Raw genomic sequence first — 14,203 nt, 5'->3', positions numbered from 1 at the left:
TCTCACCAGTTGCTCCTGACTGCACGTGTAACTCTCAGCTGCAGCCATAGGCCTCACAATAGGAAAATAGATTTTACAAAATGAATTGTGTAAAGTTAGCAAGTGGCAGTCAAGGTTAAGCTGGGGTATTAAATTAATGTGGAGAACCACAATGGCGATAAATGAAGGAAAAATGAAGTTAACTTTATTTATTGGAAGATTTAAAAAAGAATGAAGAAGATTGATTAAGTTATAGGATCAATGACCTGTTTGTAATTTCCATCTTGTATCATTCTAGAATCAGCTTTGCTCTCCAGTCCTGGCTTTCCCCTCCGCTCCCCACTCAGATTCATTTATCTTGTTCCAGATCCTCTTCCGCAGTCCTCCCCTAACCCTATGTACCAGTGCCACTGAGCTACCCCTCAGTGGACCTACCAGAGCCCTCAAAGTTTCTTTTGCTCTAACAAGTCTAGGAAGTCTAATTTCACTTGCCCTCTGGTCTAGAAAGTACTTGTCTTTCTGTCTGAGTCTGTTTGACATCATAAAGTTTTGCTTCCCATTTTTCAGATAAGGTAGTCTGCCCACAGACTTTCCTATTTAACTCTGCAGCCCTCACATCTTTTCTCTGTAGTGACCTGTGAGATCAGAGTTTTCTCAATTTTCTTTTTGTAACTCCTTAGAGGATCGATGTGCTTGCAAAAGGCCATCACAGAGATGAACAACTTTCACTTACCTTTTTTGAGGAAACAATAAGTGTTTATAAAAGATGTTATGTGGCATATACGATATGAAAAATAATAGAAATGCCCTCATATCTGCGACCTGGCTTAAGAAAAAAAAAACATTAGAAAAAATTTTGAGCTGTATCTGGCCACTACCTTCCCTCAGAGGTAACCATGTCTGGCATTCTGTGTTTAACATTCCTTTGCTTTTCTTGATAGTTTTCCCTACATCTGTATACATTTCTAAATGAATTGATTGTTTGCTTTGTATTTTTTGAGCTTTTTATCAGTGTTGTCACATGTTGGTGCATGTGGCTGTACATTATCTTTTTCACTTGCTGTATCGTACTCAGTTGCTCTTGTTACGTGATACTTGCCATGTGGATTGTTTATAAGTTGTTTACTATTGGAAGCAGTACTTCTGTGCTAGTCTTATCTGTTTTTCTTGGTACACACATGCAAGCATTTCGCTTTTGTCTGGGCCTAAGAATGGAAATGATGAGCCACAGGGGATACCCATGATTGGTTCTGCAAGTTAATAGCAAGCTACTTTCCATAGTTGGGCAGGTTGACTTTTTTCACTGGCAGCCTAGAAGAGTAGCAGTCTTCTCTCTTTTAATATGACACTGACAGTTTAATAAAATATAATATAGGGGTGCCTGGGTGGCTCAGTGGTCGAGCATCTGCCTTGGGCGCAGGGCGTGATCCTGGTCCCAGGATCGAGTCCCACATCGGGCTCCCTGCAGGGATCCTGCTTCTCCCTCTGCCTGTGTCTCTTCCTCTCCCTCTGTGTCTCACATGAATAAATAAATAAAAATAAAATCTTAAATAAAGATAGAATGCAGATATTAATGTTTATGAAGCAGATGACTTTTGGAAGGATTATTCCATTAGAGAAGAACTCTGATCCATTTTTTAAATGTGTTTATTAGGATGCCTGGGTGGCTCAGCGATTGATCGCCTGCCTTTGGCCCAGGGTGTGATCCTGGGGTCCCGGGATCGAGTCCCACATCGGGCTCCCTGCAGGGAGCTTGCTTCTCCCTCTGCCTGTGTCTCTTCCTCTCCCTCTGTGTCTCTCATGAATAAATAAATAAAACCAAAAAAAAAAAAAAAAGGATTATTGAATTTCTACTTTGCATCTCTAGGCACTGAGGGAAATAAAAAAGAAGCTAGTCATATTACTCCTGCACTCCGGTGGAAAAAGAGTCTTCGTAGAATGATTAAATGTTAAGCCCTGTGGCATGGATTCCTGATTTAAATAGGAGTTTACAGAACGGAGATGTCAGTTTGAGCCGTTGGTGGAATCGGGACATAGGCCAGGCTATCAGAGCGAGGCCAGATTCTGGAGAGCACTGAAACCAGGAACAGGAATTTGAAGAATAGGACAGTAAGGATTCACTATGGATACTCAAGTAGAATAATAATCTTCAAGGTTCATTCTTTTAAAAGTAAAATTACAAACCAAGCACACAGAACGGACTGGAAAGAGGACAGCTGCCTATTTGCCACAGGTAGGGAAGGCCAAAGATGGACTGAAAAATCATCTGGAGGTCTCTGGAGGCTTCTCAGCTTCCTTCTCCACCTTCCCACTGATTCTGAGTGTAGGGGAAGAGGCTGGGCTCTAGTCTGTCCAGTATTTTTCTTCTTTTTGATTGGAAATTTGAAAGGACCTGAGTTAATTTGGGCAATCATATTTCCATTCAATATTAGATGCCCCCTCCAACTGCTCCTGTTTTACACCATGACAAACCTCAGACAGCCATCTCCTGCCATGTGGAGTTAGTTTGTCCTTTTGGATTATACAGTTCTCTGCTTTATACGGTATTAATATTGTGGCATCTTCCAGTTTTAAACGTAGCTTCTTTATAAAAGAGAGAAATGATGTTGTAAAGATGCTCATAGCTTATTTAATTAGGGAATGATGTCTTAAACCTTTATGAGGAGAAATGTATTTGCCTTTCAGATGTGTTATTGATTTCTGCGATGTATTACACTCGTGTGCTCAACAATAAATTTTGCGCTTCTTGCTTTAAAAAAAAAATCTCTGTAGCTTAAAAAGAAGATGTTTAAGAATATTGTTAACCAGACTGTCTTCCTTTCTGGAGAATCTTAGCTCCTCTTAAAAAAAATTCGTAAAGAATGAAATACTGGATTTCCTTATGCATCTTGTTACTTTGTCTGAAGAGCTGTATTACTGTCCCCAGCTCTTCTGGCATCTTTCCTCAACACTGCTTGAGTTTATAGGGTGAAGTGCTGCTCTTATGAGTCATTTGTCTGCTTCCATGTCATTAAGGAGACATGTTAGAATTACCATCCAGATTCCTCAGCTTAGTTTGTTGGGGTTTTTTCCCCCCCTCGGCTTAGTTTCCAAGGCATTTCCTTACTTTGCCCCACAATATCAAGCCTCATTTTTTCAAGACCTTAAAAAAAAAACAAAAAACAAAAAACAAAAAACAAAACAAAAACAAAAAACAAAAAACAAAACGCACCAGTGTCCTAAGGTCTGGTGACTTTTATATAGGTTTGCCTGTTACCTGTGTGTGGAAAGAAGAGTGTGTGTTCTGAATGCACATCACTTCTTTGAAATCATAAACAGATCTGAGAACCTACAGTATATGGCAAAATGAACCAGTCTTTGGGAAAATGTACCCACATCTCATCATGATTTGTTTGCCAAAATTAAGATGGTGTCTTAACTGATGTGACGTTTTTGAAATTCCATGTGCCGATGTTGCTCCCATCTCTCCCTGTTTCCCCTCTTTGATGTGTCCCTTTGTCCTGCCCATTCACTCATTCCACCTAGTGTTAGTATATTGATCACCTTGTGTTCGGGGGTCAGCATGGAAAACTCCAGGATTACTGAGATCGACAAATAATGAGACTCATGGGGATTCCAATAGAAGTGCAACAGAGACACCTCTAAAATCACAAGATAGGCACTGTAATGAGAGTGCCTCCAGGAACATGGGTGAGGAGATTGGGATAAGACGTCACAGAGGAGGTGAGCTGGGTCTCAGAAGCTCAGCTCTTTGTGTTGGCAGACCGTCAAAGAATTACTTTGATCTGGTCCACCTAATCTCTATTGATTTGTATGTTACCAGTCTTATGACATGGTACTAGAGTATGAATTTTGGGTCTCATTGTGTCTCAGTTCTTTGATCTTTGTTACCCTAACTTTCTAAGAGGCGGTGAACTATTTTGATCCTTAGTCCTCTTTGCTTACTCTTAAGTTATATGTCCAGATAACACTGGTTTCCCGTGGGACATCCATTGTCAGTGACGTTTTTTTAGAATGGGAGGTACTTTTCTGTAGTATTTACAAAGGTAAGGTGATAATGCACTTTGTTCAAATTCACCCTTTTGGTACAAGGGTTATCTCAAAACAGCTTCCTGAAGGGACAAATATTCTTTGATGTTTATTGCTTTTACTTACAGTTGATTATGATAATAAAACAATCGTTGAGAAGTAACTTTTTAAAGTGTATTGAGTGGAACTTGCTTTTTTTCCACATATGTTGATTTTAGTTTCTACATTCTGTAGAATGTAGAAACTATATGTTTTCATGTATTAGAAATTGGGATTGCATACATTTAGAAATTTGTGAGCAATGAGAGTGTCTTCCATAGTGTATAGATGAGAATACGTTCATAATCTCTACAACTCTGTAGTCTCTTTTTCAGTGTTCATTGTGTTACTAAATTCATTCTGCAGCTTTTATCAGCTTCATTATATAATCTCTATAGATTTTGTTTGAACCTTCCAATAGTTATTTGGACAAATGAAAAATAGGAAGCATTTAGTAATTGATGCTGTTTTACTTGTTAAGGAGACACAGGCTTTTGTCTTAAAAACCAAAGCTCCTTAATTATATTTATCGTATGTGCAATTTTATCTTAGGCATTTCTTAGGCATATAAGAAATTGAGCAAATTTTTAGTTTTATTGAAGTTTTTGAGAATAGGGCATTTTAGTTAACAATATTTTACAGTTTCAATGAATTATGACACAGGGCATAAATAGATTATCAACATTAAAATATTTAAATGAGGGAATGGACATCCATGAAATAATTCAGTCCTTTGTCCTTTTTTGATTTTTCACATTGTTTTTTTCTTTAGCATTTTATGGTGCCTTAGGGTTATTATGCTAACATGTAGGTTTTGGTTGTATGGGTTTTTCTTAAAAATTTTAAGTGGTAAAAAGTCTTCTAGTGGCCAAACCCAGTGAATAAATAGAGTTGAAGTAACTTTTTATTTATGCTGTTGAAGATTTTTTATATGCTCAATTATTATTTACTGAGGACCTACTGTGTGGCAGACATTGTACTCAGCACTGAGATAGAATAATTGAGTTCAACATTTATATAATTATAAATAATTATAGCTAAGAAGGAAATGACTGTCATGTGATAGGACAAACAAATTAGGTGGGGGGAAGGAAGGCTTTTTATTTTTATTTACTTATTTTAAAAATATTTTTAAAACATTTATTTAGTCAAGAGAGCGAGCAAACATGAGACAAAGAGAGCATGAACAGGAGGAGGGGCAGAGGGAGAAGCAGGGGAGCCCAATGTGAGACTCAATCCCAAGACCCTGGGATCATGACTGAGCCGAAGGCAGACGCCCAACCACTGAGCCACCCAGGCTCCCAGAAGGAGGGCTTTTTAGATGGAAAAACGTTTCTGAGGATGTGGAATTTAAACTCAAGTGGAAGATAAGGAGTCAGCCATCTGAAGAGCAGAAATAGGATTACAGGCATAGAGAACAGCCTTGGACAATAGGATTGACTTAGAATATATTAAAAACAGATAGTTGTGACCCTCATGAGTGGAGTGAGGAAGGGAAGTAGCATGGGGTTATAGAGCATGGCAGGAAAGAATTTGAGAGGTTTTTTTTTGTAGGCCATGAAGAGAGGTCTATATACTATTTATGTGTTCTATGTTTTATAAGGGTAATGAAAAGCTCCATTGGAGGAGCTTAAGCAGGTGATGATAAAATGTGGTATATTTTTTAAAGGCTGCACAGACTGTTGTGTAGAACATGGATTTGCCCTCTTCCATACACAGCAATAACAAGGCCAAACATTATTAATTGAAAAATGTTTAGCTGTTAAATAAATAATATTATTGGCAATATAAACAAAAATTACAAAATAAGATATTTCTAAAACTTTGTAAACATTAGAACTAAAAGAATGTATAAAAGCAAATAGAGTCATAGGATAGCTTTCACGTAGGAGGCAGGTTTTACGAGGTGTAGTACGTTTGACCTTTTTTCCACAAATAGTTCTATAGTTCTTGTTCTTTAAATGAATATTGCCTTTCCTCTGACATTTGCTCTTTCCTCACAACCCTCTCCAGTATCACATGCTTCTCCTTCTTGACTTGGGGCACAGTGGAATCCTCTTCATTAGGGCTTACTTTCCCTCCCGCTTCAGACCGCATTCTACATTCAACCACCTGTCATTCCTCCACCTTTGAAACCAGTGTCATCCAATTAAATTTTTCTTTTCCATCTTTATCCCTTTTCTGGTAATCTAAAGTACTTTTTGTCTTCTCTTCTCTTCTCTTTTTTCTTTTCTTTTTTTTCTTTTTAATATTTTTAACACCTAGCTCTCATTTTTCCTCTGCCCACTGCTGGGTGCTGTGTTGACTCTATTGAGACCAGGCCTCATGGTTTCTCACCACGCCTCCACTCCATGGCCCTCAGTCAGCTTTCTTAGTCCATCATCAGGGCGTACCCTACACTGTACTGATTCTGCCTCAAACTCTCAAAATTCCCTAATTAAATTCCCACTTCTTTCCCATTTCTTCTTTGCAGTAAAACTTGTTCCTTGGGCTCATCTTGATTACCATGGACGCACTGTGCTGTATTCCCCAGACCTCTTATATAAGGTCTGATTTCAGTTGTTAACTTTGTTGGACCTTTGTCAGCTCTTGCAGATGCTTCTACTTTAGAATCTCTCCCTGTGTTGCTAATCCCCAGTCATGGTTAATCTGCACTGTGTACTTCTTCATTTCTCTCTTCACATGTAACCATTGTTCCATGTGCCATAGCACAGAAGGGTCCAGGGTATGTCTTGGAGTTCTTGTCGCTGCTGTGGTTTTCTTGGACATGCAGTCTCTGATATTTCCCACTTGCATCTGTGTTAACCACAGGATAAGAAGAACCTCAAGTCAGCAGATAGGTGATTATAACATCCATGGTGGAAGTTAAGAACTGCTACCCTGAAGCCTCAGCCTCCACTCGAATACATTCATGATCAGTCGAGAATACCATCTCCTGTGACCGAAACAGTCTCTGTGACCATTGTGTTGTCAGGATCACAGAGCTGTTCTGATTCTTTTAATCCTACCTGTGCTTGGGTGGGATTTTTCCTTTCTGTCTCCTTGGAGACATTTTCACCAGTTGCCCCATTTGCCTACATCAGCTTGCCTTCTCTGCCTGTAATAGCATTATCTGACTTTCACTGACATCTCTGTACAATCTGTTGCTTCAACATCTGCCTGCAGCGTCTTAGAACTTACCTCTTGTGCTTTCTGAGATTCCATACTCTAGATTCTCCTCCCTCTCTGGTGTCCCTCTTCTGTCCCCTTCAGTGGCTTCTCTCTTCCATCCCCTTCAATCAATTCTCTTTTCCTTACTCTTTTTGGATCATTTCTCATGGTTTTAATTTTGAGTCATTCACTTCACCTCTAGCCACATTCTCACTCACAGCCCTATGTACCTCCATAGGGTGCTGCCTTCATCTATAGAAGCCCTGACTAAGCTCTGCTGAGCTTGAAGCTCTCATAAAATCTGAACAAAAGTGAATTTTCTTTGATAGAGTTGTTGTTGTTGTTCTTCTTCTTCTTTTTTTTCTTTTTCTTAATTTTAAGGAAGTCTGTTGAGCAAGGCTTCCTGATGCACTTGAAGTCAGATCACCTCTAGCCTGTTGAATTAAAAGGCATTTCCTTGGAAACAAAAGTGTTTTTAATAGTCAAAGAATAATCAGTGCCACACATTGATACCTAGTTCCATACCATCATTTGCCAGGACCGTAAGGAATCCACAAGAAAGAAATTGAGGACTATCTTGTAATTTGCAGTTTAAATGTGTTGCTGTGTTAAGAGAGGAAGGTGGACAGAAGCTAAATCGCAGGGCTTGGTGTTCTAAAGGGAGAAAGGTTTCTGGCGTCTGTGTAGATAGAACTCTTCCTGCACTCACCTCACTTAAGTTGTGCCCCCATCTCCACTCCAGCTCTGTCTCCCCACCCTTTCGAGTGCATCTTTATTTACTCAGGGAAGTGCTGGTGGTAGAGACTTCAGTTATTTAGGATTAACTTGTTCAGTGATTTGTGATTTATATCTAGAGAGGTCACAGTCCTTCTGCTATGGATTTTCCACCCTCCCCTCACCACCATCCTCTATCCCTTCAAATTAAAGAGAGAGGTTCTGTAAGGGAAAGTCTGCCTACCAGTCAGCATGTAGGAGAATCGGAAATTTGCAGGCTAATAGCAAAAATATTCCTTAGACCTCCTCTCCTGTCACTCCAGTCACGGTTAGAGGATGGTCCGTACAGGCGTCGGGCAGTTGGAATAAAGGGATGGAAGCATTTGGGCACCAGATCAAGAGAGGCAAGAACACTGGGATGAAGAAGGGCATAATCCAGGGACAACTGAGGTTTGTCACTTAGAATACAGGGACTCAATTTAGGGACAAGTGGCTCAGTTCATTTATTCAGGCTCTGGTAAAGCTGGTGAGGCCCAGGAGATAATCTGGGTAAGATTTTCATTATATAAGGTTTATTTAAAGTGAGATATACCACGTTTTTCAAACTTTTTAATATATATTTTTAAGTACTTTCATTGCTACGTTTTAAATGTTTTTCTTCTAACAAATTGACAAATGCCTTTTCAAGGATATTTATGTTAAATTACTAGAAGACCTCATTTTCCTCTTAAAGATACCCTTTTTACTTTGATTGGTCATGAGTAAATTTTGGCAAAATTTAGATGACAAAACAAACTTTTAAAGTGATTCAGAAAGTACCAAGAACTTATTAGCCTTGCCTAAACAAGAACTTAACACTTGCCTAAACATTGCTGTTAACTTTGCTCTTACTAAGTATATAGCTTAAAATCCCAAAGAATCTTTAGTAGAGCTCAAAAAGATGCTGTCTGAAGATAAGCTTGTAAATATTCTAAGAAAAATATTTTCACAAAATCCAGATTTTTTCCCCTTATATGTTGTTTTTTCTTGCTCATGAAATCAGACAGTCTTGAATCTATGTCTGGGAGTGATTTAATCTAAAGATCCAGCTTTTATTTTTCTCTGGACTTCCTGGCTAAGAGAAAAAGATAAGATACTGCTGAATTCCCAATTAAACGTATTTATAAATGTATTTGGTTCAGAATTTCGTTTTGCCTCAAATGTGCCAGGAACACTTATCTCTCAGTGACTGAGGGGAGACTTTGATATTACTAAGAATTCACTTAAAAATAAAAATTAATTTGTAATATTAAATTATTTAATTGTAAGTTGAATTAGAAATTCAGTTTCTATGAAGCACACTTCTACCTTAGTATCTTGTGTCTGGTTAGGGTTTCCTAAAGCTCCTGTACTCATCTTTTTCTCATCTCATTCACTAGTGTTTGCTTTTAAATATTTTTCCTATCATAGAGACATTGATTATTGGGAGATTAAATTTATACATGCCTCCAAGTTTGTAATTTTCTTCATTTTAATAACTAGCACCAGAATTTCCTTTCCCTTTCTTCTTAAAAAACATTTTCAGGAATTTCTTCAAGGTCAAAGACATTTAAAATTTTGTTCTTCCCTGCATTTCTTTGAATTATCTCAAGTCCATTGTGACTAGTAGGTCCTGAGCATAGCATTAGCATTCATGATTTGGAGGTAATCTGTTTTTTCTCTTGCCATTTTGATTTTTAGGCATAAATATTGTGTGTGTGTATTTCATAACTGTAACTAATGTCAAGCTCAAAATTTTGTCTACATTAATATATAGTATTATTTAACATGTTACATTAGTAACACCAAATTTTTGAGCCTCATTTGGCAATTTGGGGAATGAATGGCTTTTCTCTATGTAATTGCTAGGTGTAAAGCTTTTTTCTTTATAGTAATAAACTTTTGATTTTACTTATTTCTATAAGGGATCTTGCTGAAGTGAATTATGCTTTCCTGCATATATGAGTCCTGCCCAGCTAATCCCTGCCAGCCATACTCCACTTCCTTGAGGTTCTCACATCACTTTGTACAAGTAGCGCTTATTAGATTGTGTGTTTGTGTTCTGTGTACGCATCTGCAATCTGCATCTGACAGCTTGCATTTGAAGGACTGCAAGCTCGTTTTCTTATTTATATCTATAATAAAATCTGATGACAATTGACAGCATGGTTTTGTGAATAAAAGAAAGCAACAACATGAACAAGTTATTTATGTTAATTGTCTACCTGTAGAATAGAACTATGATGCTCTTGAAAAGGATTATGTTTATATGAAAATTTTTCCTTCAGTAAGTAGCGTTATACTGTTTGTGCTTGCTTTTTTTTTTTTTTAAGATTTTATTTATTTATTCATGAGAGATACAAAGAGAGAGGCAGAGACAACAGGCAGAGAGAGAAGCAGGCTCCCTATGGGGAGCCTGATGCGGGACTTGATCCCAGGATTCATGATCATGACCTGAGGACGTGAGCCCCTGAGCCACCCAGGCATCCCTCTCTTTGTGCTTTAATGCTGGTAGTTCATTTTTTTTTCTCCTCCTATTAGTATCCATTTATAGCTAATATAATCTCATTTTACCAAAGTTTGATATCTATGAGGGTTCGATGTTTACAAAAAATTTCTTAGTAGATATTTTATGTAATTTTTGTGATGGTGATTTGTCCTTTCTTTTTTCTTTTTCTTTTTTTTTTTTAATTTTTATTTATTTATGATAGTCACAGAGAGAGAAGAGAGAGAGGCAGAGACATAGGCAGAGGGAGAAGCAGGCTCCATGCACCGGGAGCCCGATGTGGGATTCGATCCCGGTTCTCCAGGATCGCGCCCTGGGCCAAAGGCAGGCGCTAAACCGCTGCGCCACCCAGGGATCCCTGTCCTTTCTTTGTTCATTTCATTTCATTCCTTACCATTCCACTCCATCTGAAGTCATAGTAGTATGAATTGACTGTGGTCAGCCTGGTTAGATTTACTGCTAATGGAGAAAAGTGAAGCCACACTCTCTGATACACGTTACTAGCACACACATTTCCTTTTCTGTTGTTTGAATGAAGTGGGAGGAAATTTGATGCCATCTAGTTTATCTCCCTCTCTTTGTAAACCATTAAAGGGAGGGGCACCTGGGTGGCTTAGTCTATTCATTGTCTTTTAGTTTTGCCTCAGGTCATGATCTCAAGGTCTTGGGATCAAGCCCTGCATCTCAGCTGGGAGTCTGCTTGAGATTCTCTCTCCTTCTGCCCCTACCCCCTCTCACATATACCCACGTACACTCTCTCTCAAATAAATCTTTTTTTAAAAAGCCCATTAAATAGGGACTCCTGGATGGCTCAGTAGTTGAGCATCTGCCTTTGGCTCAGGTCATGACCCCGGGGTCCCGGGATCGAACAGGGAGCCTGCTTCTCCCTCTGCCTGTGTCTCTGCCTCTCTCTCTATGTCTCTCATGAGTAAATGAATAAAATCTTTTTAAATAAAAATAAAACACATTAAATAGTATAGAATTTTTTTATTTTTTCAGATATTAATTTGCTGTTATCTATTATACATTAACACTTGAAAAACATAAGCAATACTCAAAATTTTCATTAGAAAATTAATAAAGTTGAAGGCTGCCTAGAAATAGAAGTATTTGCTGTGGTGTTAGGTGAAAATGTGTATAGTCATATTGCATATGACTGCTACTTTCATTCTCCAACACACACAAAAATTTATACAAGAAGGAAAGGAGCAAAAGCTAAGATCCTTTAAGAAAGTGAGTTGGTTTTTTTTGTTTGTTTGTTTTTTGTTTTTTGCTTAAAATTTTTATTTATACTTCTTAATTTTTTTTAGGAAGGGGAAGATCAGAAAGAAATATGCCTGTGTTTAGATATTAAGAATGTTATTGAGTAAAAGTTGTGTATTACAAGTTGTAATTGTACCTGCATATTCTATATTTCCTTATGTAATCTTATGCCTTAGTATCTGTTATTTCTGGGAAGCAGGATCTTAAAATTTTTTCAACATTCGGCTTTAATATTACCCATGTGTTTTAATATTACCACTCTTCACATGGAGATTTCTTCTTTAGATTTCTCATATTACTCTCTGCACATACATATATTTTAGTACTTATTAGCTAGTTGTATATGTGTTAGACTTCACAACAGCCTGAGGCATTGAAGAAAATGCAGACTCTGGAGCTGGAATGATCTGGATTCAAGTTCTTGTTCTGTCACTGATTTTATGACGCTAAACATATATTTAATCTCTCTGAACCTGAGTCCTCATTCTAAATTGGAGTCAGTGCTACCTACTTTATAAAAACATGGTGAAGATGATGGCAACATATGTATGTAAAGAGAGATTACATGGTAGATAGTAGATGTTCAATAACTTCTCAAGTCACAAAGCCTTGGATTGTGCTGCTCCTTTTGAATTACGCACCTACTTCTCCTGGAACATACCGGCTGTCTGAATCAGGAAGACTTGGTCAAGTTGATGACTCTAAATGTCATTGAAGTTGTTTTGTTATGTCAGTAGGGTTTTCATCAGCTCATAGTACTAACTTATCCAGATATTTTCTACAATATTTGGTATATTGGTTTTTTAAATTTATTGTTTATTTTCCATTTACTTAGAACATTCAGAGTTCTTGGTTACCAGAGAATCCTAAATATCCCTTTGATTACATTATTTTTATGTTTTTCACATCAGACCGATATTTCTCAACCTTTTTTTCATTATCACACTCAAGGAGCCTTTTCAGATGGTTTTTCCTAATTACTTCCTCTCCCTTATGAAATTTTAATTCCACAGATAAGACTGTATATGTTTATGTGTTGTATATATGTCTGTGCTTTATCCTTAAAAAGGGTAAGGCTTTGTCATACCTCTCTCCAAAGAAAAGAACCATTTTTTATCTCCTTGGAGTGCTATCCCGTGCATTTAGATCTTTTAGATATTGATTGTGTAGATAATGATTCAGAGCTTGGGTTAGAGTTGGGTAACTCTGAGAGTGAATCCAGGCAACTCCATTAATTAGCTGTGTGAACTTTTGTCTGTTTCTTAAGCTTTTTCCTCATCTGTGAAACGGGAATACTAACATTGTTGTCTTCCTAAGGATTAAATGACAATTAAATGAGGTAGTTAGTGCAGTGTGTTCAGCACATATTAATTGTCTCATATATATTAGCTATTATTTTATTGTATTATCACAACATCCATTCTCTTTCATTTGAACCGAAGACTTGAAATATCTAACAGTTCTCTTTTCTTATTTTATTACTCACTGCCTTTGGAAGGAACAGGAGATAAAAGACCTTCAGAGCTCCTAGAAAGCTAATTGGGAAGAAAATTTCTTAGCATGTATATAACTACATGTAAAGTATTATAATGCATTTATTTACATGGTGTCTTAAACCACAGATTATTGTTTTATTAAATAATTCTGGATTCTCTTTCTAGATATTTGATTTAATGGATGCCAAAGCACGTGCTGATTGTATCAAAGAAATCGATCTCCTTAAGGTAAATAAACACATTGTTGACTATTTTGAACATAGATGAGCATGTTAATTAAAGTGCTTTATGAAAATATTACACTTACAAGCAAAAAGATTTTTAAAATTTATGCCACACCGGTTTTCAGTAACATTATATAAATTTGTGTCTCAGTATATGGAAGAATGTGGTTATTTTTTGGATTCATTGTAAAATAATTTAATCTGAACATTAGGTAAGATTAGCTCCCCTTTCCCCCCTGCCATTTGAAACTAGGAAATAGAGAAAATGGGCATAAAACATTAAAGAATTTTTTTCTTGACTGTCCCAATTAGACATATTCTAAAGGCTAAATAACATAAATGCTATCAGTATTATCTCAAGATGTAATATATTGAGAATATGAACTGATCCAAATGGGCACAAGCTTTATATAATATTTCTGTATCTTTTTTCCATCCTTAGAAAGGATGATGTAAAGAGTATGTCAGAATTAGCTTTTCAGTTTCTCATCCACTCAAAGGATATGATTGAAATTTCAGTTATCTGCATGGCTTTTATTCTAGTAAAATTTCCTTTGAGGAATGCTGTAGCTTACGTTATATTTTTAACTGTTAGATAAGACTTGGATGTTTTTTATGCCATACATTTTTGTTTGTGCCTAAAATGAATCCAGTTTATCAAAGAAGATAAGAGTCAGATCAAAATGAACCATGCTTTCCATCTGTTTTGTTAGTTGTAGTTATTTCCTGGGCCATGAAGTAACAGTTTTAAATATATATATATATATATAAATTGTTATTAGAGA

General features: G+C 37.0%; 1 protein-coding gene across 7 annotated transcripts in view; it reads left to right on the top strand.

Annotated features, from left to right (window-relative positions):
* The window catches only part of NEK7 (NIMA related kinase 7), a 157,662-nt gene that overhangs the window by 87,028 nt on the left and 56,431 nt on the right, over window positions 1–14,203 (top strand). For all 7 annotated transcript variants that reach the window (XR_007411758.1, XM_025429699.3, XM_035718856.2 and 4 more), the window contains one exon: window positions 13,360–13,422. Coding sequence is in view for 6 of the 7 variants with exons in the window: in XM_025429699.3 (XP_025285484.1) it covers window positions 13,360–13,422 (63 nt within the window). In the remaining variant the exon portion in view is untranslated. The remainder of the gene's footprint in view (window positions 1–13,359; window positions 13,423–14,203) is intronic.

Source organism: Canis lupus, chromosome 7 (genome assembly GCF_003254725.2).
Source record: "Canis lupus dingo isolate Sandy chromosome 7, ASM325472v2, whole genome shotgun sequence".
Lineage (NCBI taxonomy): Eukaryota > Metazoa > Chordata > Mammalia > Carnivora > Canidae > Canis > Canis lupus.
The sequence above is the reverse complement of the archived record's forward strand: the minus strand, read 5'-3'. Positions and strand labels throughout refer to the sequence as shown.